Source organism: Nomascus leucogenys, chromosome 10 (assembly GCF_006542625.1).
Source record: "Nomascus leucogenys isolate Asia chromosome 10, Asia_NLE_v1, whole genome shotgun sequence".
In the NCBI taxonomy this organism is placed as follows: Eukaryota; Metazoa; Chordata; class Mammalia; order Primates; family Hylobatidae; genus Nomascus; species Nomascus leucogenys.
The window spans coordinates 90,615,735-90,639,778 of NC_044390.1; the positions used below are offsets into that span (position 1 = coordinate 90,615,735).

A 24,044-nucleotide genomic window follows, 5' to 3' on the forward strand; every position below is an offset into this window, starting at 1 on the left:
TACCATGTATGCCATCGTAACTAAGAGACCACTATAGATAAGCTATAGAAAGTATAAAAATCGGCCAGGCGCGGTGGCTCACGCCTGTAATCAGCTTGGGAGGCGGGCGGGCGGATCCGGGTCAGGAGATCGAGCCATCCTGGCTAACCGGTGAAACCCGTCTCTACTAAATACAAAATTAGCCGGGGAGGTGGCAGGGCCTGTAGTCCAGCTACAAGGAGGTGAGCAGGAGAATGGCGTGAACCCGGGGGGGAGCTGCAGTGAGCCGAGATCGCGCCACTGCACTCCAGCCTGGGTGAAGAGCAAGACTCCGTCTCAAAAAAAAAAAAAAAAAAAAAAAAAAAAAAGAAAGTATAAAAATCATTTTACTTTAATACAAAATCACATAAAGAAAGGCATGTTGGCTAAATCAAATATTCACTAAATATCAGTGAAGTCACCATGGAATCTCAATAGCACACTTTCCTGCTTTCTTTTCTCCCTTCTGCTAAACATTGAAGACCAGGGTCATCCATGGGAGCAGATGAGTAGGACACGCGTCTGCACGCTGGAGGCCCTGGGGGTTGACGTGGGAGCAGGAAGTGGACCCCCCCACCCTGCACATCCCTTCTGTTTTTCTTGACTTCAGCTTCACTGGCCCAGGCCAAATCTTCAAGCGTGTCTAGTTCCGCAGCCAGGGAGAAAGTGATGCCAAGAGAACGTCGTCTCCTCCCTCCTCAGTCTGCTTTGAAGGGGAAATAAATACACAGGCCCAGTGTGTCTGTGTGGCACAGGGAGGTGGCTTTGCCAGGCATCTTGGAAGGTTGTCTTCTAGAATCAGAGCCGTACATAGCCTTAGTTGTGGCCTTGGATCTAGGTCTGTTTCCCCGATCGAAAAAAGAACCTGGTGTGGAGAGAGAGGGGGGGCAGGGTCAGCAGAAGGAACAAAGCAAGGGGCGCAGAAACCCCCGTAAAATTTCTAAGTAGCTCTTGCAGCTGTTGACTCAAAAATATGTCCAGGCCAGGCATTGTGGCTCATGCCTGTAATCCTGTGACTTTGGGAGGCTGAGGCAAGAGGATGAGGATCACTTGATCCCAGGAGTCTGAGACATGCCTGGGCAGCATAGTGAGACCCCATCTCTAAAAAAAAAAAAAAAAAATTAGCCGGGCATGGTGGCACGCACCTGTAATCCCAGCTACTCAGGAAGCTGAGGCAGGAGAATCGCTTGAACCCGGGAGGCAGAGGTTGCAGTGAGCCGAGATCACACCACTGCACTCCAGCCTGGGCGACAGAGCAAGACCCTATCTCAAAAAAAAACACAAAAAAAAACAAAAAACCCGGGCGTGGTGGCTCACGCCTATAATCCCAGCACTTTGGGAGGCGGAGGCGGGTGGATCATGAGGTTAGGAGATCGAGACCATCCTGGCTAACATGGCGTGGTGGCGGGCGCCTATAGTCCCAGCTGCCTTGGGAGGCCGAGGCTGCAGAATGGCGTGAACCCGGGAGGCGGAGCTTGCAGTGAGCTGAGATTGCGCCACTGCACTCCAGCCTGCGTGACAGAGTGAGACCCCATCTCAAAAAAAAAAAAAAAAAAAAGAAAAGAAAAAGATAAAAGAAACACCCCCCATTGGCCTTACTTTGACCCTGTCTCCCAACCCTTCTCCACAAGGCAACCAGAGTGAGCTTTTTATACGTAAATACGATCATGTTACTCTCCAGCTTAAAACCATCCAATGTCTCTTCCCCACGCACCTAGAATAAAACCCACAGTCAGCACCAGAATCCACGTGGCCCTGGGTGACCCAGCCCCTCCACCTCTCCAATCCCGCCTCCACTCTCTTCCCTGTTGCAGTCACCATGGTCTTCTGCTCTGAAAAATTTTTTTTTTTTTTTTTTTTTGAGACAGAGTTTCACTCTGGTTGCCCAGGCTCAAGTGCAATGGCACGATCTCGGCTCACGGCAACCTCCGCCTACCAGGGTTCAAGCAATTCTCCTGCCTCGGCCTCCTGAGTAGCTGGGATTACAGGCATGCACCACCATGCCCGGCTAATTTTGTATTTTTAGTAGAGATGGGGTTTCTCCATGTTGGCCAGGCTGATCTCGAACTCCAGACCTCAGGTGATCTGCCCGCCTTGGCCTCCCAAAGTGCTGGGATTACAGGCATGAGCCACTGCGCCTGGCCTGTTCTGGGAATTTCTGTAGCCTGAAGCTCTTACACTTACTGTTCCGTCTACCAGGAATGCTCTTTTGTTTTGGTGGGAGACGGGATCTTGCTCTGTCATCCAGGCTGGAGTGTAGTGGTGTGACCATGGCTTACTGTAGCCTGGACCTCTTGGGCTCAAGAGAGCCTCCCAAGTATCTGGAACTACAGGCACGTACCTAGCTAATTTTATTCTTTTTTGTAGAGATGAGGTCTCTACGAAAAAGCTCTCTATGTTGCCCAGGCTAGTCTCAAACTCTTGGGCTCAAGCAATCCTCCGGCCTCAGCCTCCCAAAGTGCTGGGATTACAGGTGTGAACCACTGCACCTGTCCTGGAATGCTCTTCTTTCCGGTCTTTATTGTACTTCAGTGATCAGTTTGAATGTCACCTCCTCATAGAAGCCTTCCAGGACTTCCCGACTCTATTTTCTTGTGTTTTTTTTTTTTTTTTTTTCCCACTGCTGTGATAAAAGACAACCCAAATCTAAAGTAGTCCTCTCTCTCTCGTTCTGTCCCTTATTTGTGATCATAGCACATATAGCTATCTGAAATTGTCCTGTTAATATATTTCTTTACCTGTTCACTCTCTGACTCCCTCTACTAGAATGTAAGCTCCACGAGCCAGAGACTTTAGGGTCTGTTCACTGCCGTATCTTCAGCACCTACAACAGTGCCTGGCATATGGTAGACCCTCAGTAAATATTTGTTGAATAAATGGAGTACAGGAAAGCTGCAGCCTACTGTCCTGACACCTGGCAACTAAGAGGGCACATATCAGTGTGGTCCAAGGGTTCCCCAAATCAGAATTGCCCAAGGAACTTGTGAAAAAAATCCAGATTTCTGAGCTTCATCCAAGAACCACTGACTTGATTTCTTTGTCTTTTTCTTTCTTTCTTTTTTTTTTTTTGAGACACAGTCTTGCTCTGTTGCTAGGCTGGAGTGCAGTGGCGCAATCTCGGCTCACTATAACCTCCGCCTCCCAGGTTCAAGCAATTCTCCTGCCTCAGCCTCCTGAGTAGCTGGGACTACAGGCATGGGGTTTCACCATGTTGGCCAGGATGGTCTCAATCTTCTGACCTTGTGATCCGCCTGCCTCAGCCTCCAAAAGTGCTGGGATTACAGGTGTGACCCACTGCACCCAGCTTTTTTTTATTTTTATTTTTTTGAGACGGAGTCTCACTCTGTCGCCCAGGCTGGAGTGCAGTGGCGTGATCTCGGCTCACTGCAAGCTCTGCCTGCTGGGTTCACGCCATTCTCCTGCCTCAGCCTCCTGAGTAGCTGGGAATACAGGCGCCCACTACCACGCCCGGCTAATTTTTTGTATTTTTAGTGTAGACGGGGTTTCACCGTGTTAGCCAGGATGGTCTGCCAGGATGGTCTCCATATCCTGACCTTGTGATCTGCCCCCCTCGGCCTCCCAAAGTGCTGGGATTACAGGCGTGAACTACTGCGCCCGGCCTCCTGACTTGATTTCTGAGAATCTGAATTTTACACAAGCACCTCACTCTTGGTATAAGAGGCAGCATCTGAAGAACTATGGGAGCAACCCCGGTGCACAGACATGAGGGAAGTCTTCAGAGGAAAGCGCATAGCATGTTCCAATGCTGGGACACGGCTCATTCAAGAGGAGTGGTCCCAGGTGGGACAGGGAGGGGTCCTCGGGCATTCCCCACAGCCAGGCTGAAACTGCCTGTTGCTCCAGTTCTATTCTGGTTATCAAGAGGATATTGACTCCCTCTTTTCTTTTTTTTTTTTTTTTTTTTTTTTGAGATGGAGTCTTGCTCTATCGCCCAGGCTGGAGTGCAGGGGTGTGATCTCAGCTCACTGCAACATCCTCCTGCCAGGTTCAAGTGATTATTCTATTTCAGCCTCCTCAGTAGCTGAAATTACAGAGGCCACCGCCACGCCCGGCTAAGTTTGTATTTTTATTTATTTATTTATTTATTTAATTTTTATTTTTATCTATTTATGTTTTTCAGGCGGAGTCTCGCTCTATCGCCCAGGCTGGAGTGCAGTGGTGCGATTTTGGCTCACTGCAACCTCTGCCTCCCAGGTTAAAGCGATTCTCCTGCCTCAGCCTCCCAAGTAGCTGGGACTATAGGTACACGCCACCACACCCAGCTAATTTTTGTATTTTTAGTAGAGATGGGGTTTCTTTTTTTTTTTTTTTTGAGACAGAGTCTTGCTCTGTTGCCCAGGCTGGAGTGCAGTGGTGTGATCTTGGCTCACTGCAACATCCGCCTCCTGGGTTCATGCCATTCTCCTGCCTCAGCCTCCTGAGTAGCTGGGATTACAGGAGCCTGCCACCATGCCTGGCTAATTTTTTTTGTATTTTTAGTAGAGACGTGGTTTCACCATGTTAGCCAGGATGGTCTCCATCTCCTGACCTCGTGATCCTCCCACCTCGGCCTCCCAAAGTGCTGTGATTACAGGCCTGCGCCATCGCGCCCGGCAGAGATGGGGTTTCACCATGTTGGCGAGGATGATCTTGATCTCTTGACTTGGTGATCCGCCCACCTCGGCCTCCTAAAGTCTTGGGATTACAGGCGTAAGCCACTGTGCCCAGCCTATTTCTATTTTTTTTTTGAGACAGAGTCTGTTTTGTTGCCCAGGCTGGAGTGCAGTGGTGCAATCTCAGTTCACTGCAACCTCTGCCTCCTGGGCTCAGGCGATTCTCCTGCCTCAGCCTCCCGAGTAGCTGGGATTACAGGCAACTGCCACCACACCCGGCTAATTTTTTTTTTTTTTTTTTTTTTTTTTTGAGACAGAGTCTCGCTGTTGCCCAGGCTGGAGTGCAGTGGCGCATCTCAGCTCACTGCAGGCTCCACCCCCCGGGGTTCATGCCATTCTCCTGCCTCAGCCTCCCACGTAGCTGGGACTGCAGGCGCCCGCCACCTCGCCTGGCTAATTTTTTGTATTTTTAGTAGAGACGGGGTTTCACCGTGTTAGCCAGGATGGTCTCGATCTCCTGACCTCGTGATCGCCCGCCTTGGCCTCCCAAAGTGCTGGGATTACAGGCGTGAGCCACCGCGCCCGGCCGTACGCCCGGCTAATTTTTGTATTTTTAGTAGAGACGGGGCTTCACCATGTTGGCTAGGCTGGTCTCGAACTCCTGACCTCAGTTGATCCTCCCACCTCAGCCACCCGAAGTGCTGGGTTTACAGGCATGAGCCACTGCGCCCGGCCGAGTTTTTCTCTTGATTCCATTTCCCGGGCATCACCATGTGCAGCAGGAAACATTCTGGAAAGGTGTTTTCCCTGCCGTAGGTTCTATGTAGCCCATGATTAAGGGTGAATGCACTTAGGAGGTAAACAGATGCGGCTTCAGGTCTGAGTTCCACTGCCACTGACCCACTGTGTAGCCTTTGCAAGTCATTGATCCTTTCTGACTCTCAGTTTGCCCATCTGTAAAACAGATCTCCTGAGTAGATGTTTCCTCAGCTCAGTGTCTGGCACATAGCAAATGCTCACTAAGTGGAAGCGATGGCGAATCTTTTTTTTTTTTTTTTTGAGACAGGGTCTCACTCTGTCGCTCAGACTGGAGTGCAGTGGCACCATCTCGGCTCACCTCAACCTCCTCCTCCCAAGCTCAAGTGATGCTCCTGCTTCAGCCTCCTGAGTAGCTGGAATTAAGACAAACGCCACTACCGCCCAGCTATTTTTGTAATTTTTAGTAGAGTCAGGGTTTCACCATGTTGGCCAGGCTGGTCTCGAACTCACGACCTCAACTGATACACCCACCTCGGCCTCCCGAAGTGCTGGGATTACAGGTGTAAGCCACTGCACCTGACTTAGCTATGGCGAATCTTAAGGTATGGGGAATTACCTTTTCCTTTCCCCAGTCCTACTTCATCTCATCAAATTAAACCCAACAGCCTCTGAGTAATATTGGGAAGAAAACTGCTATTTTCCTGCCCACCATACTGAGCTCACATGAACCACTGCCCCCAGAGGAAGAACCATGACTTTGCTCTCAGGAAGCTACGTGCCTGACTGCCTCTTCCTTTGGTTCTTTCCTGAGCTGCTGCTGCTGCTGGGCCAGAGGTGTAATCCCCCGTGCTCCTGCCCCTTGCCCTCTGCCCCTGCTCCCTTCCAAGCTCCTCAAGGTCCTATCCCTGAGAAAGAAGGCCTGGGTTATTCCTTTTTTTTTTTTTTTTTCGAGTCTCACTCTGTTGCCCAGGCTGGAGTGCAGTGGCACAATCTCGGCTCACTGCAACCTCCACCTCCCAGGCTCAAGAGATTCTCCTGCCTCAGCCTCCCGAATAGCTGGGATTACAGGCATCTGCCATCACGCCCGGCTAATTTTTGGATTTTTAGTAGAGATGAGGTTTTGACATGTTGGCCAGGCTGGTCTCGAACTCCTGACCTCAGGTGATCTGCCTGCCTCAGCCTCCCAAAGTGCTGGGATTACAGGAGTGAGCCACCATGCCCGGTCATCATTATTATCATTTTTGTTTTCTCTCTCTCTCTCTCTTTTTTTTTTGAGATAGGGTCACGCTCTGCTACCCAGGCTGGAGTGCAGTGGCGTGATAATAGTGATAATAGCTTACTGCAACCTCGAACTCCTGGGCTTAAGTAATCCTCTATTCTCATCCTCCTGAGTAGCTGGGACCACAGGTGTAGGCCACCACACCCAGCTAATTTCACTTGATCTCAAGCAAAAGGCCAACAAATGATACCAGCTAATTAAAAAAAAAAAAAAAAAATTGGCCAGGCGCAGTGGCTCATGCCTGTAATTCCAGCACTTTGGGAGGCTGAGGCAGGTTGGTCACGAGGAGTTCAAGACCAGCCTGACCAACATGGTAAAACCCCATCTCTACTAAAAATACAAAAATTAGCCAGGCGTGGTGCACATGCTGTAATCCCAGCTACTCGGTAGGCTGAGGCAGGAGAACTGCTTGAAACTGGGAGGCAGAGGTTGCAGTGATCCGAGATTGCACCACTGCACTCCAGCCTAGGCGACAGAGTGAGACTTTGTCTCAAAACAAAAAACCAAAAAAACCAAAACGATGTTTTTTCGTTGACATGGGGTCTCACTTTGTTGCCCAGGCTAGTCTCACACTCCCGGCTTCAAACGATCCTCTTGCCTCAGCCTCCTGTAACCTCTGTTGAGATTACAGGTGTGAGTCATTGCACCCAGCCTGGTCAAACATCACAGGGAGGCAGTGGAGTGTAGGAGCCAGACTTCCTTGGGTTCCTGACTTCACTATTTACCCTCTGTGCGACCTTGGGCAAATTACCTTACCTCTCAGTAGCTATTTCTCCATCTGTAAAATTCTATCTACCTTGTAGGGTCACTGTGATGATTCGATGAATTAATATATGCCAAGTACCTAGGCTACTGTCTGGCAGATATCATTATAATACATTGGCATTGAGTTTTCCCACAAGCTGCAGCACCACAACTGGGAGAGTAGAGGGCCTCCCTGCCCTGGGCAGCTGGCCAGCCTCTTCTTGCCCCCGACTACTTCCTTGAGTTATTATTTGGCGGGACCAGGGGGGCAGCAAGGTGACACTTACAGCTTTTTTATGATTGTCTTCTCCTCCTTGTTCCTGCCAGCATTGTTGGGCCTAGTAACCACAGCATCTTTTTCTCTTCGTCCTCCTGGGCCTTCTCTTGGTGGAATCAGGCCACTGGGAAATGGGGCGAAAAATAAATGGATTATTTTATTACAGACCTTTTTTTTTTTTGAGTTGGAGTCTTGCTCTGTTGCCCAGGCTGGAGTGCAGTGGTGCCATCTCAGCTCACTGCAACCTCCACCTTCTGGGTTCAAGCAATTCTCCTGCCTCAGCCTCCTGAATAGCTAGGACTACTGGCGCCTACCACCATGCCCAGCTAATTTTTGTATTTTTAGTAGAAATGGGCTTCACCATGTTGCCCAGGCTGGTCTCAAACTCTTGACCTCAAGTGATCCATCTGCCTCAGCCTCCCAAAGTGCCGGGATTACAGGCATGAACCACTGAGCCTGGCTTTTATTACAGACCTCTTATCTGTGCAGCTCTGAAAATAAAGGGTCTTAATGATGATGATGATGATGATTATAGTAATATTATGGTTGAAAGCACTAGAGTCAGAGAAATTCTGTTTAAAATTAGAATCTTCCCTCTACCTTTCCAATGTGATGCCTCTTGTTTCTTTCTCTTGCCTAATTGCATTGGCTACTGCTTCAAGTTTCTCAGTTTTCTACGAATATGATTGTGTATAAATTCTCTAACTTAAGCCTTGGTTTCCTAACCTATAAAATGAGTCTAATAATAGTACCTACCTCAAAGGATTGAGAGATTATGTAAGATGATACATAGTGCTTAACATTCAACAAATATTTATTAAGCTACCTACTGTGGTTAATAAATACTTTGTCTCTGAACTGTTTTGTCTCTGAACAAAATAGACAAAATATATTCTCTCACGTAATTTATATTACAGTGGGAGAAGGAAACAGTCAATAAAGAAATAAGTATAATAAAAGTATAAATTGAAAGTCAGATGTTGGTAAGAGTTAGAGTTTTTTTTTTCTTTTTTTGAGATGGAGTCTTGCTCTGTTGCCCAGGCTGGAGTGCAGTGGCACGATCTCGGCTCACTATAACCTCTGCCTCCTGGGTTCAAACGATTCTCCTGCCTCAGCCTCCCAAGTAGCTGGGATTACAGGTGTGCACCACCATGCCTGGCTATTTTGTATTTTTAGTAGAGACAGGGTTTCTCCATGTTGGTCAGGCTGGTCTCGAACTCCCAACCTCAGGTGATCCACCCGCCTTGGCCTCCCAAAGTGTTGGGATTACAGGCGTGAGCCACCGCGCCTGGCAAGAGCTAGATTTATATTGATTGATACTGCAGTCAGGGAATATTGAGATCTGGCCCAAGGAGGGCCAGAGTATTTCCCTGGACTTGATGTACAGAATTTAGAAGAAGGACATTTTCTCTTACTCCACTGGGATTGCCAGAAGTCTGTTTCCTAAGATTCAGAGAAGGCCTGTCTGTAATGCAAAATAATGAGGACATGAGCAAAGAAAGGCAAAGAGGAGAGAAAGAGGCACCAAGTCCCTGATTCCAAACATTCTCTTTTTTTTTCTTTTCTTGTTTTTTTTGAGATGGAGTCTCGCTCTGTCACCCATGCTGGAGTGCAGTGGTACAGTCTCGGCTCACTACAACCTCTGCCTCCCAGGCTCAAGCAATTCTCGTGCCTCAGCTTCCCAGGCAGCTGAGATTACAGGCACATGCCACCATGTCTGGCTAAGTTTCGGATTTTTAGTAGAGACGGGGTTTCACCACGTTGGCCAGTCTGGTCTTGAACTCCTCATCTCAAGCGATCTGCCCGCCTCGGCCTCCCAAAGTGCTGGGATTACAGGCATGAGGCACTGTGCGTGGCCTTCCTTTTTTTTTTTTCTTTTTTGAGATAAGAGTCTCACTGTAACTCAGGTTGTAGTGCAGTGGCATGATCATAGCTCACGGTAATGAATTCCTGGGTTCCAGTGATCCTCCCACCTCAGTCTCCCAAGTAGCTGGGGTCACAGGCATGCACCACCATGCCCAGCTAATTTTTTAACTTTTTGTAGAGGCAGAGTCTTGCTATGTTGCCTAGGCTGGTCTTGAAATTTTGGCCTCAAGTGATCCTCCAACCTTGGCCTCCCCAAAGTGCTGGGATTACAGGCATGAGCCAGCCACTGCACCCAGCCCCTTCCCAATTATGTTACAAAAAAATTTCCTTTTGTGTTTAAGCTAGTTTAAATTGGACTTCTGTCACTTGCAACCATAAGAAGACTGACCAAAATGAAACATTTCAATTATGGCAAAGTACAACTCATTACATCCACTTCAGCGTTTTGTTGCAGTGCCCACTGGTAAATTTACCCCCATGGTGGTGTCCCCTTGCTGTGGACTGAATTGTGTGTTTTTATTTTTTTATTTTTATTTATTCTTTTTAATTTTCATTTATTTATTTTTTTGAGACAGAGTCTAGCTCTGTCGCCCAGGCTGGAGTGCAGTGGCGTGATCTCGGCTCACTGTAAGCTCCGCCTCCCGGGTTCACACCATTCTCCTGCCTCAGCTGGGACTACAGGCGCCCGCCACCACGCGCAGCTAATTTTTTGTATTTTTAGTAGAGACAGGATTTCACTGTGTTAGCCAGGATGGTGTCGATCTCCTGACCTCGTGATCCACCCGCTCTGCCTCCCAAAGTGCTGTACAGGCATGAGCCACCACGCCCGGCTTTATTTTTATTTTTTTTTGAGATGGAGTTTCGCTATTGTTGCCCAGGCTGGAGTGCAATGGTGCGATCTCGACTCACTGCAACCTCCGCCTCCGGGGTTCAAGCGATTCTCCTGCCTCAGCCTCCCGAGTAGCTGGGATTACAGGTGCCCGTCACCATGCTTTGGCTAATTTTTTTGTATTTTTAGTAGAGACGGGGTTTCACCATGTTGGTCAGGCTGGTTTTGAACTCCTGACCTCAAGGGATCTGCCCGCCTCAGCCTCCCAAAGTGCTGGGATTACAGGTGTGAGCCATCGTGCCTGGCCAAATTGTGTGTCTTTAGTAAAAATTCCTGGCCAGGCTCAGTGGCTCACCATGTATTTCACAGCAACTTGAGCTGACGAAGATACCTCTTTCAGTGTGAGTGTGAAAGGGCAGGATTCATACTTCTCCCTCCTTCTTCATGAAAGAATTTTGCAAAGAGTGGGCTCTTATTACTACTTTCTTTTTTTTTTTTTGAGACGGAGTCTTGCTCTGTCACCCAGGCTGGAGTGTAGTGGTGCGATCTTGGCTCACTGCAACCTCCCCCTCCCTGGTTCAAGCAATTCCCCTGCCTCAGCCTCCCGAGTAGCTGGGATTACAGGTGCATGCCACCATGCTTGGCTAATTTTTTTGTATATTTAGTAGAGTCGAGATTTCACCATGTTGGCCAGACTGGTCTCGAACTCCTGACCTCAGGCAATCTGCCTGCCTTGGCCTCCTAAAGTGCTGGGATTACAGGCATGAGCCACTGTGCCCAGCCATTACTTAATATTGTTATCAATAATTTAAAAAAATTTTTCTGAGACAGGGTCTTGATCCATCACCCAGGCTCATCTTGAACTCCTGGGCTCAAGTGTTCCTCCTGCCCCAGACTCCCAAAGTGTTGGGATTAGAGGCATGAGCCACCGCACCCGGCCTAAATTTTTTGTAATTATAAAATATTTATATTCTAATTTTATTTTTTGAGACAGAGTCTCACTCTATCGCCCAGGCTGGAGTGCAGTGGCAAAATCTCTGCTCATTGCAACCTCTGCCTCCCGGGTTCAAGTGATTCCTGTGCCTCAGCCTTTTGAGTAGCTAGGATTACAGGTGTGCGCCACCACACCTGGCTAATTTTTGTATTTTTAGTATTGACAGAGTTTTGCCATGTTGGCCAGGCTGGTGTTGATTGAACTCCTGACCTCAGGTTATCCACCCTCTTTGGCCTCCCAAAGTGCTGGGATTATAGGTGTGAGCCACCTGCCCAGCTGATATTTTATTATAGATACTTATTATAATAATGATTTAACAAGAAGCAACATCTAAAATTTCCATTTTTCCATGATCTATTATTACATAAATTAAACTTGGTGACTAAAAACAACAGTGACATAATCTCTAATGATGACTCTTTCTTATAACTGGCTTTTTTTTTTTTTTTTTTAGATCAGGTCTCACTGTGTTGCCCAGGCTGGAGTGCAGTTGCTATTCACAGGTGCAATCACTGCCCACTGAAACCTCAAATTCCTGGTCTCGTGGGATCCTCCTGCCTCAGCCTCCCAAGCAGCTGAGACTACAGGCACTGAGGCTATAGGTACACACTGCTGTGCCTGGATTCTTATGGTTGGCTCTGTGGTTCTCCTGCTAGCCTGAGCTTCTCACTTGGCTGCGTTCAGTGGGGCATCGGCGGAGGGCTGTGCACAGCTGGGGCTGTCAGCAGGTGCGCCCTGGTTCTCCTTCACATGACCTCTCTATGCGACTCCACCTTGAGCTTCCTCACAGAATAGTGGTCTCAAGGCAGCATTCTAAGAGCACAGAAACAGAAGGAAGGCCTCTTACCACCTTAACCCCAGAGGCCTAACAGCGTCACTTCCACCCTGTTCTCGCAGTCAAAGCAAGTCACAGAGCCAGCCTACATGCAGAGAGGGAAAACAGAATCCACCTCTTGATGAAAGGAGTGGCAAAGTCTCATTGCAAAAGGTATGCAGGGTGGGAAATACTGCTGTGGCTCTTTTTGGAAGCAACCTACCATATTTCCCTGGAATTATAATTTTTTTTTTTTTTTTTGAGATACAGTCTCGCTCTGTCGCCCAGGCTGGAGTGCAGTGACACATCTCGGCTCACTGCAACCTGCGCCTCCTGGGTACAAGCAATTCTCCTGCCTCAGCCTCCCGAACAGCTGGGACTACAGGCATGCGTCACCATGCCTGGCTAATAATTTTTATATTTTTAATAGAGATGGAGTTTCACCATGTTGCCCAGGCTGATCTCAAACTCCTGACCTTAGGCAATCTGCCTGCCTTGGCCTCCCAAAGTGCTGGGATTACAGGTGTGAGCCACCGCACCCAGCTGTAATCACAATTTATTATCAGTATATTATTTGTATGAGTTTGGACCTTCAGATGGATGCAGTTGCTATGAGAACATCTCAGTTGGCATGCTGGCTTCTCCACAATATATAACACTAGAGACGAAGCAGAATCCTGCCTCTCTTGGCCTGAGCCAGATGGAAAGTGTGCGTCTCTTGTTCTCTGAGAATTCAAAACTAGAAAGAAAGTGTGTGGTTTTGCCCACTAACAAGCTGCTCATGACACCAGCAGCTTGGCAGTTTCTCTTTTTAACTACCTGTGCCTGAACTACTTATTTTTCTTTCTTTTTTTTTTTTTTTTTTTGAGACAGAGTCTCGCTCTGTCACCCAGGCTGGAGTGCAGTGGCGCAATCTCGGCTCACTGCAAGCTCCGCCCCCCGGGTTCACGCCATTCTCCTGCCTCAGCCTCTCTGAGTAGCTGGGACTACAGGCGCCCGCCACCGCGCCCGGCTAATTTTTTGTATTTTTTAGTAGAGACGGGGTTTCACCGTGGTCTCGATCTCCTGACCTCGTGATCCGCCCGCCTCGGCCTCCCAAAGTGCTGGTTACAGTGAGCCCCGGCCTTTTTTTTTTTTTTGAGATGGAGTCTCGCTCTTCTGCCCAGGCTTGAGTGCAGTGGCGAGATGTCGGCTCACTGCAAGCTCCGCCTCCCGGGTTCACGCCATTCTCCTGCCTCAGCCTCCCGAGTAGCTGGGCCTACAGGCACCCACCACCACGCCTGGCTAATTTTTTTTGTATTTTTATTAGAGATGGGGTTTCACCGTGTTAACCAGGCTGGTTTCGATCTCCTGACCTCATGATCCATCCGCCTCGGCCTCCCAATGTGCTGGGATTACGGGCGTGAGCCACCATGCCCGGCCCTGAACTACTTATTAAATGAGACAAAGGTCTTTCCATGAACATGGTTCCAACCTTAGCAAAAGGGAGACAATAAATGTGGCTTCTTACAACGCTTCTGCTGTATTGCTGCTCTCTTAAAGATGCTACATTTAAGGCATTTAAAGAATCATATCACTTGGGCTTTGTTTCATTTTTGATCAGGGTACGTCCTGAATTCCAAGCTTTCATGATCTAAATGCGGTGTGCTAATTAAAAGCACAGGCTCTGATGTCACACTGTCTGAGGTCACATAACCACTGTTGCCACCACCGCTTAAGCAGGTGCCCACCTCTCTGGTCCTCAGCTCACCATAGTGATAACATCACCTCTACTCACAGTCTTGCTGTGAGCACTAATTGAAATGATGCTTAGGATACATTTAGCAGAGCGCCTGGCACATGGTGAGGATCAATAAATATTAGCCAACATGACATTTTTATTCCCCTGGTTTTTCTTTCCTCTACCTATAAGAAAACATGCCTCGTTTAACTCAGTGTTTCCCAGAATTATTTGACTACAGAGCCCCCTTTTCAAAAAATACCTAAGTAAAGGAAAACATTTTGGGAAATAGCACAAATGGAAATAGCTACGAGTCCCAACGTGATTATGGCAACGGCTTTTTTATAGCTTCTCTTGCTTGTCCTACAATCTATTCTGTATATGGTACCAGTGCAGTCTTTTTTAACTTGCCTTTTTTTTTAAATTTCTTTTTAGAGACAGGGTCTTGCTATGTTGCCCAGGCTGGCCTGGAATCCCTGGGCTAAAGTGATCCTCTCACTTCAGGCTCCCTAAGTGCTGGGATGTAACACTGCACCAGGCCTTTTTGTTTTCGTTTCGTTTTGTTTTTGAGAAAGAGTTTTGCTCTTTCACCCAGGATGGAGTGCAGTGGCACGATCTCAGCTCACTGCAACCTCCGCCTTCTGGTTTCAAGTGATTCTCCTGCCTCAGCCTCCCAAGTAGCTGGGATTACAGGCGCCCGCCACACCTGGCTAATTTTTGTATTTTTTAGTAGAGTTGGGGTTTCACCATGTTGGCCAGGCTGGTCTTGAACTCCTGACCTCGTGATCTGCCCACCTCTGCCTCCCAAAGTGCTGGGATTACAGGCGTGCCACCATGCCCAGCCGTTTTCGTTTTGTTTTGTTCTGTTTTGTTTTGTTTTGAGACAGAGTCTTGTTCTGTAGCCTAGGCTGGAGTGCAGAGGCGCGATCTTGGCTCGTTGCAACTTCTGCCTCCCAGGTTCAAGTGATTCTCCTGCCTCAGCCTCCCGAGTAGCTGGGACTATAGGCGTGAGCCACTACGCCCAGCTAATTTTTGTATTTTTAATGGAGACTGGCCTCTTGTCATTCTCTTGATCAAAACTTTCCAATGGCCAGGTGCGGTGGCTCACACCTGTAATCCCAGCACTTTGGGGAGGCTGAGGCAGGTGGATCACTTGAGCCCAAGAGTTTGACACTAGCCTGGGCAACATGGCTTGACCCTGTCTCTACAAAAAATAAGAAAATTAGCTGGGCATGGTGGCATGCACCTGTGGTCCCAGCTACTTGGGTGGCTGAGGTGGGAGAATCGCTTGAACCCAGGAGACGGAGGTTGCAGTGAGCCGAGATCGCACCACGGCACTCCAGCCTGGGCGACAGAGTGAGACCCTCAAAAAAAAAAAAAAAAAAAACAGCCGGGCGCAGTGGCTCACGCCTGTAATCCCAGCACTTTGGGAGGCTGAGGCGGGCAGATCACGAGGTCAGGAGATCAAGACCATCCTGACTAACACGGTGAAACCCCGTCTCTACTAAAAATACAAAAAAATTAGCCATGCGTGGTGGCGGGCGCCTGTAGTCCCAGCTACTCGGGAGGCTGAGGCAGGAGAATGGCGTGAACCCAGAAGGCGGAGCTTGCAGTGAGCCGAGATCGCGCCACTGTACTCCAGCCTGGGCAAAAGAGCGAGACTCCGTCTCAAAAACACAAAAGCAAAACAAAACAAAAACAAATATGTAACCTAGCAAGGAATTCTGGGCCAGGTCTGGGTGCAGGACCCTCCAGGCAGTAGAGCCCACCTCTTGTAGCACTGCAGCTCTTCCTGCACCACCAGGAGCTGCGACTTGAGTTTGTTGCGTTCCTGCAGCACATCCCTTAGCTCCTGCAGAGTGAAGCGGGGTCGGTTGGGATCTGTCAGGTCAACCACCATTTTGTTTGGGCCCAGGTTCACCTGGAAGAAAAGACGCAACCTTTGCAAGCAACTCTATATAATTAAATTATTATTATTATTATTATTTATTTTTAGAAGGAGTCTCTGTTGCTCAGGCTGGAGTGCCGTGGCACAATCTTGGCTCCCTGCAACTTCGGCCCCCCAGGTTCAAGTGATTCTCCTGCCTGAGTTGCTGGGATTACAGGCGCCCGCCATCACGCCCGGCTAATTTTTGTATTTTTATTAGAGATAGGGCTTTGCCTTGTTGGCCAAGCTGGTCTCAAACTCCCGACCTCAGGTGATCTGCCCGCCTTGGCCTCCCAAAGTGCTGGGATTACAGGTGTGAGCCACCGTGCCCCGCAGCGTGGCCATTCTTTTAAAAATTAAAAATAGAATTACCCTTTGATCCAGCAATTCCAATTCTGTGTATATTTCTGGAGCACTGAAGGCAGGACCTGAAGAGGTATTTGCATACCCATGTTCACAGCAGCACTATTTATTTATTTATTTATTTATTTATTTATTTATTTATTTTTGAGATGGAGTCTTGCTCTGTCACTCAGGCTGGAGTGCAGTGGCATGGTCTTGTCTCACTGCAACCTCCGCCTCCTGGGTTCAAACGATTCTCCTGCCTCAGCCTCCTGAGTAGCTGGGATTACAAGTGTGTGCCACCACGTCTGGCTAATTTTTTTTTTTTTTTGAGACAGAGTCTCACCCTATTGCCTAGGCTGGAGTGCAGTGGCGTGATCTCGGCTCACTGTAAGCTTTGCCTCCCGGGTTCATGCCATTCTCCTGCCTCAGCCTCCTGAGTAGCTGGGACTACAGGTGCCTGCCACCATGCCTGGCTAATTTTTTGTATTTTTAGTAGAGACGGGGTTTCACCGTGTTAGCCAGGATGGTCTCAATCTCCTGACCTCGTGATCTGCCTGCCTCGGCCTCCCAAAGTGCTGGGATTACAGGCGTGAGCCACCGCACCCGGCCTACGCCTGGCTAATTTTGTATTTTTAGTAGAGATGGAGTTTCGCCATGTTGTCCAGGCTGGTCTTAAACTCCTGGCTTCATGTGACCCACCCGCCTTGGCCTCTCACCACAGCAGCTCTATTTACAGCAGCCAAGGGGTAGTAGTAGCAACCCAACTGTCCATGAACAAATGAATAGATAAACAAAGTATGGTATATGCCTCCAACAGAATATTATTCGGCCTTGAAAGGCAAGGAAATTCTGACACGTGCCACAACATGAATCAATCTTGAGGACATTATGCTGAGCGAAGTAAGCCAGGCACTTAAGACAAATACATGATTTCACTGATATGAACAACCTACAATAGGTAGATTCAGAGGGACAGAAAGTAGAAGAGTAGTTACTGGGGGGCCGGGGGAGGGGATGGAGAAGTTGTTACTTAACAGGTCAGAGTTTCAGTTTTGCAAGATGAAGAGAGTTCTGGAGAAGGATGGTGGTGATGGCTGCACAACAGTGTGAATGGACTTCATGCAGCTGAACTGTACACTTAAAAATAGTTAAGATGGGCCAGGTGCGGTGGCTCATGCCTGTAATCCCAGCACTTTGGGAGGCCGAGGCGGGCAGATCACCAGGTCGGGAGATAGAGACCATCCTGGCTAACACGGTGAAACCCCGTCCCTACTAAAAAAATACAAAAAAGTTAGCCAGGCGTGGTGGCGGGCACCGCCTGTAGTCCCCGCTACTTGGGAAGCTGAGGCAGGAGAATGGCGTGAACCTGTGAGGCGGAGCTTGCAGTGAGCCGAGGTCCAGCCACTGCACTCCAGCCTGGGTGGCAGAGAGAAACTCCATCTCAAAAAAAAAAAAAAAAAAAAAAACAGCATTAGGAGATATACCTAATGCTAAATGACGAGTTAATGGGTGCAGCAAAACAACATGGCACATGGATACATATGTAACAAACCTGCACATTGTGCACATGTACCTAAAACCTAAAGTATAATAAAAAAAAAAGAGAAATCCTTTTGAAACTAAATAATATTTGCATACTATAAATAACAGCCAAATTCATCTGCCTTGTAAATTGATTTTTTGATATATTTTCTCAAAGAGAAGTACATCTGCAGTGAAAATCATTGACCCTGTTGTCTTATTCCAAATAAATATAAGCAGCTTCATGTTTTCTCTGTAAAAAAAAAAAAAAAAAAAAAAAATTTAAGATGGTAAATTTTATGTTACTTGTATTTTACTACAATTTATTTTATTTTATTTATTTTTTTCTTTTGAGACAGAGTCTTGCTTTGTTGCCCAGGCTGGAGTGCAGTGGCATGATCTCAGCTCACTGCAACCTCTGTCTCCTAGGTTTAAGCAATTCTTCGGCCTCAGCCTCCCTAGTAGCTGGGATTACGGGCGACTGCCACCAAGCCCAGCTAATTTTTTGTATTTTTAGTAGAAACAGGGTTTCACCATGTTGGCCAGGCTGGTCTCAAACTCTGACCTCAGGTGACCTGCGCCCACCTCGGCCTCCAAAAGTGCTGGGATTACAGGCATAAGCCACCACGCCCAGCTTTACTACAATTTAAAAAACCAAAAAGAGGTCAGGAATAGTGGCTCACGCCTGTAATCCCAGAACTCTGGGAGGCTAGAGCGGGTGCATCGTTTGAGCCCAGGAGTTTGAGACCAGCCTGGACAACATGGGAAACCTCATCTCTAGAAAAAACACAAAAATTAGGTGGCCATAGTGGCACATGCTTAGAGTCTCGGCTACTAGGGAGGCTGAGGTGGGAGGATCAACTGAGCCCAGGGAGGTTGAAGCTGCAGTGAGCAGTGTTCAAACCACTGCACGCCAGCCTGGGTGACAAAGTGAGACCCTGTCTCAAAACATACAAAGAAAAAAAACAAGGCATATTTTTGTGAACTGTCTAGTGGCACTAAACATTCATTTTCTTAATTCATGCATTTTCCCTATCCCCGTTCTTAAGGCTGCGGTTTGGGAAGAAAATATGCCATCTCATCTGCCACCCGATGAAACTTGTCCACTTTGCCCCATATGGGAAACTACCCAGCCCCTGTGCACACCACGCTGTTCTTGGCTCGTAATGGGGACTTCCTCCATATCCTTGTGCCCCGAGAGGGAGGCAAAAATAACACGGAATGTGGCTGAGCAATCCTACGCAAGTCATTTAACTTTCCTTGACTCTCGAAAGCCAGGCTGTAAGTCATCACACTTAACCATGTCACTTGACAGATACTAAAGTAGAATCTTATCTAGAAATACAATTGTCACTATCACTTAGGAATAGGTGAAATAAATTACCAGGGGTCAGAGAAGGTATGAGGCAAATAATAAGAATAATTAATAATAATAAGAAGAAGAAATTACCAGGGAAGCTACAGGGAAACTTCACATTTCCCTGTGAATTTCAGTGACTCTGTTCCTGTTCTTTCCTGGCTTACTTCTTGGTTTGTATACTTTTTTTTTTTTTTTTTTTTGAGACGAAGTCGTCTTGCTCTGTTGCCTGGCTGGAATGCAGCAGTGTGATCTCAGCTCAGTGCAACATCCGCCTCCCAGGTTCAAGCGATTATCTTGCCTCAGCCTCCGGAGTGGCTGGGACTACAGGCACGTGCCACTGTGCCCAGCTAATTTTTGTATTTTTAGTAGACACGGGGTATGTTGGCCAGGATGATCTCGATCTCTTGACCTCCTGATCCGCCTGCCTCGGCCTCCCAAAGTGTTGGGATTACAGGCATGAGCCAATGCGCCCAGCCTTGGTTTGTATACTTGGTTTTTGTTTGTTTGTTTGTTTGTTTGTTTGTTTTTGAGACAGTCTTGCTCTGTTGCCCCAGCTGGAGTGCAGTGGCACGATCTTGGCTCACTGCAACCTCTGCCTCCCGGGTTCAAGCGATTCTTGTGCCTCAGCCTCTGAGTAGCTGGATTACAAGCGTGTGCCAGCAGGTCCAGCTAATTTTGTATTTTTGGTAGAGACAGGGTTTCACCATGTTGCCCAGGCTGGTCCCGAACTCCTGGCCTGAAGCGATCTGCCTGCCTCGGCCTCCCAAAGTGTTGGGATTACAGGTGTGAGCCACCGCGCCTGGCCTGGTTTGTATACTTGTGTTCTGGTTCTAGGACCGTGTGTCTGACCTCTCCCACTAGATGTGAGCTTCTTGAGGGCAGGGACCTTGTCTACTTTATCTCCACAGCCCCAGAGCCTAGCATCAGTCACTGCAGTCACTCATCAAATGTTAATACAACAAGTAAGGTCAAATGTCTGTATTTTAGGATGGAGTATTTAGGACTAGCATCTCTGAATTAAGATCCTGACTTCACCTCTTACTTGCCGTTAAGTCCTTAGGCAAATTACTTAACTGTTCTGTGCCTCAGTTTTGTAAAACAATAATAGTGTGAGGATTAAAAAAGACATCATCCACTTACAGCAGCTTTTTTTTTTTTTTAACTGTGGCTGGAGACCTGCTAGTAGGTCATAAAATTAATGAGTTTCGAGAAGAATTTTAAAAAACTATGCCGGGCACGGTGGCTCACGCCTGTAATCCCAGCACTTTGGGAGGCTGAGGTGGGCATATCACTTAAGCCCAGGAGTTCAAGACCAGCCTGGGCAACATGGTGAGACCCCATCTCTACAAAAAACACAAAAATTAGCCAAGCGGTTGGTGTGTGCCTGTAGTCCTAGCTACTTGAGAGGCTGAGGTGGGAGGATTGCTTGAGCCCAGGAGTTTGAGGCCTCAGTGAGCTGTGATCACACCACTGTACTCCAGCCTGGATGACAGAGAAAGCTGTCCCAGCAAAAAAGAATTTTTTTTTTTTTTGAGACAAAATCTCGCTCTGTCACCCAAGCTGGAGTGCAGTGGCGAGATCTCAGCTCACTGCAACCTCTGCCTGCCAGTTTCGAGCAATTCTCCTGCTTCAGCCTCCCGAGTAGCTGGGATTACAGGCGCCCGCCACCATGCGCAGCTAATTTTTTTTGTAGTTTCAGTAGAGATGGAGTTTCACCATGATGGCCAGGCTGGTCTCAAACTCCTGACCTTGTGATCTGCCTGCCTTGGCCTCCCAAAGTGCTGGGATTACAGGTGTGAGTCATGGCACCCAGCCAGATGATTTTTAACATATGTGTAGATCCCTATATCCATACCCTGATTAAGATATGGGACACTTCTAGCTCTCTATCAATTTCCCTTCTGTTCCCCCCACCACCAGTTTGCCTTTTATAACTATAAATTATTTTGCCTGTTCCTGAATTTTATTTAAATCTACAGTAGGGCTGGGTGCTGTGGCTCATGCCTGTAATCCCAGCACTTTGGAAGGCTGAGGTGGGTGGGTCACTTGAGGCCAGGAGTTTGAGACCAGCCTGGCCAACATGGCAAAGCCCCATCTGTACTGGAAAAAAAAAAAAAAATAGCCAGGCGTGGTGGCACGTGCCTGCAATCCCAGCTGCTCAGGAGGCTGAGGCAGGAGAATCGCTTGAACACAGGAGGTGGAGGTTGCAGTGAGTCAAGGTCACACCACTGCACTACAGTCCGAGCGACAGAGCAAGATTCTGACTCAAAAAACAAAAATCTACAGTAGTTTCTCTTTTGTGCCTGGCTTGTTTCTCTCAATGTAACATCTGTGAGATTCATTCACACTGTTGTGTGCATCAGCACCCTGTTCTTTTTCTCTGTTGCATAGTATTCCATATGTCACAATTTCAAAACTCAATTGGGTTGCATTTAGATTGTTTCCAGTTTGGCAGTTGAGACTAAAGCTGCTCTGAATCTTCTTGTCTATGTCTTTTTGTGGTCATACACACTAATTTCTCTTTAGGTAAAATGTGTTTCTTGTCCAAGTGTGGTGGCTTACATCCACAATCCCAGCACTTTGGGAGGCCAAGATGGGAGGATTCCTTGAGCTCAGGAGTTTGAGACCAGCCCGGGTAACGGTGAGACCCCCATCTCTACAAAACATCAAAAAAATTAGCCAGGCATGGTGGCACATACCTGTACTCTCAGCTACTTGGAAGGCTGAGGCAGGAGAATTGCTTGAGCCTAGGAGGCCAAGGCTGTAGTGAGTCGTGTTTGTACCACTGCACTCTAGCCTGGGCGATAGAGCAGGACCCTGTGTCAAAAAAAAAAAAAAAAAAAAAAAAAAAAAAGTGTTTCTTGCTCTAGGTCAAAGTTTCTCAAACTGTTGACCCTGGGCCAATAGCATCAGCATTAACTGGGAACTCGTTAGAAATACAGATTCTGGCCAGGCAGGGTGGCTCACACCTGTAAACCCAGCACTCTAGGAGGCTGAGGCTGGGAGATCACTTGAAGCCAGGAGTTTGAGACCAGCCTGGGCAACACAGCGAGATCCCATCTCTTAAAAAAAGAAAAAAGAAAAGAAAAAAAAAGAAAAAAGAAAAGAAAAGGAAGGTGTCTGCCCGCCAGTAGGCGCCCTCCTACGCCCCGCAGGCGCCGTGGGCCCAGCACCCTCGCTCCCACACTCACCTCCCCGCTGGCCGGAGGGCTCTGTCTCCGCAGCCCCTCCACCTCCTTCCTGAGGTTGTCCCTCTCCATCTTCAGCTCCTCCAGCGCCAGGCTGCCCTCATTCACCAGCGCCTCCAGCATCTCCAGGACGCGGACGACTTTGAACTGCAGCTGCGTCACCCGGGGGTCGCTGCCCAGAGCCATAAGCTCGCGGCCCAACAGGTAGGAGATGTCATACACGTCCTCGGCGGTCAGCTGGAAGGGGCTCTTGCCCAGCGCCCCCTCGGGCCCAGCTTCGTCCCTCTCCTCGTCCTCCTCTCCCTCCTCCTCTTCCTCTTCTCGCACAGGGGGCTCCTCCATGGCCACCCAGACCCCCGCCGACCCCGGAGCTGCTGTCTTGGAGTCTCCCCAAGGTTGGACTTCCTCCCGGCACCCAAAACTTTCCGCTGGGCAGAGTCCCTACCTGCCCAATCAGCGCGGCCCGGGGGTGGGCCCGGGGGTGGGCCCGGGGGGGGATGGGGCAAGGGGCCGCGCACGCTACTCTTGGGCCTGCGCCCTGGCGCACCGTCCCCGCTGCCGGCCGCGCTGGAGAGTGCGCTCCAGCACGTGGTTTGGGGCGCGAAGGGACAACGGAAAAGGAGGGCGGCCGAGAAGAGGAACGGAGAAGTTCAGGGGTGACGGCAATCGCCCCAGCCTGGGAACAGTTGCAGCCCGGGGGAGGAGCCGCCCTGAGCCCCGCCCCTGGCGACCGCTGCCGGGAGGCGCGTTTCCGTGGAGACGGAGTTTCCACCGTGCAATCCAGAGCGGGGTAAAAAGAACGCAACTTTTTCCTTTCTACTCTTGTGCTTTCCAGCCGTAGAATTTGCATCGTAAGTGATGGAAGATCCGGGTGTCTCTTTGAGGGTGTTTTCTGGAGCCTGCGGCCAAGCAGCAGCTGTTGGGGCAGTGCGACAGAGTCCCCGAGGCTTGAGGATCTGGAAAACTCGAGGCAAATTGTCACTAGGGCCTGGGGCATCCGACTTCGCTGTGACTCTCAATAAAATGGAGAATTCCTGCCCTGCTCACTTCGCTGGGTCCTCGGCTCCTCCACGTAACCAGCGCTGTCACCTTGGCAAAGTTACTTAACTTCTCTGAGTCTCAGTCTCCTCCTCTGTAAAATGGGGGCAATAGCGGCACCCAGGTGGCAGGGTTGCTGCGAGGAACATGAGCTTATGAGATCATGTGTGTGACACCTCAAGCACTTAGGAAGCACTCACATACGTGACTGCGATCCTTCATTCTTTCTTTTTTTTTTTTTTGAGACGGAGTCTCGCTGTGTCGCCCAGGCTGGAGCGCAGTGGTGCGATCTCGGCTTACTGCAAACTCCACCTCCCGGGTTCACGCCATTCTCCTGCCTCAGCCTCCCGAGTAGCTGGGACCACAGGCGCGTGACACCACGCCCGGCTAATTTTTTTGTATTTTTAGTAGAGACAGGGTTTCACCATGTTAGCAAGGATGGTCTTGATCTCCTGACCTCGTGATCCGCCCTCCTCGCCCTCCCAAAGTGCTGGGATTACAGGCGTGAGCCACCGCGCCCGGCCCCTTCATTCTTTCTTCCACAGCGCTAGGGAGGAATTGCTGGTGTTGGAGACACGTTGATACTTGGGTGAAAGAAGGAGGGGTAATTAACAAGAGAGAAGAAACTGCTGTCTGAAAATCACAAAGCATTCGACACATATGCAAAATCCATATTACTGAGAATATTAGCAGTGTGGCTTAGAAACTTGAGTTATTCGCTGTGGCTCATGCCTTAATCTCAACACTTTAGG

At 48.7% G+C, this 24,044-nt stretch overlaps 1 protein-coding gene across 1 annotated transcript; it reads right to left on the minus strand.

The window, feature by feature from the left end:
- Positions 1-347: 347 nt before the first annotated feature.
- RILPL2 (Rab interacting lysosomal protein like 2) lies at positions 348-23,015 on the minus strand. Its single transcript, XM_003276228.4, has 4 exons — positions 22,258-23,015; positions 15,683-15,834; positions 7,701-7,814; positions 348-883 (listed from the first exon to the last, which is right to left on the minus strand). The coding sequence occupies exons 1-4, from the start codon at positions 22,594-22,596 to the stop codon at positions 853-855; spliced, it is 636 nt and encodes a 211-aa protein (XP_003276276.1). The 5' UTR covers positions 22,597-23,015; the 3' UTR covers positions 348-852.
- Between the last annotated feature and the right edge of the window lie 1,029 nt (positions 23,016-24,044).

What these genes read in the sequence shown, in the direction of transcription:
- RILPL2 (XM_003276228.4), bottom strand. Translation starts at nt 22,596, where the DNA reads ATGGAGGAGCCCCCTGTGCGAGAAGAGGAAGAGGAGGAGGGAGAGGAG. An exon ending in GCCCTCCGGCCAGCGGGGAG is followed by an intron (nt 15,835 to 22,257) that starts GTGAGTGTGGGA and finishes CTTTTCTTCCAG; the next exon opens with GTGAACCTGGGCCCAAACAA. An exon ending in GAGCTGCAGTGCTACAAGAG is followed by an intron (nt 7,815 to 15,682) that starts GTGGGCTCTACT and finishes CCCATTTCCCAG; the next exon opens with TGGCCTGATTCCACCAAGAG.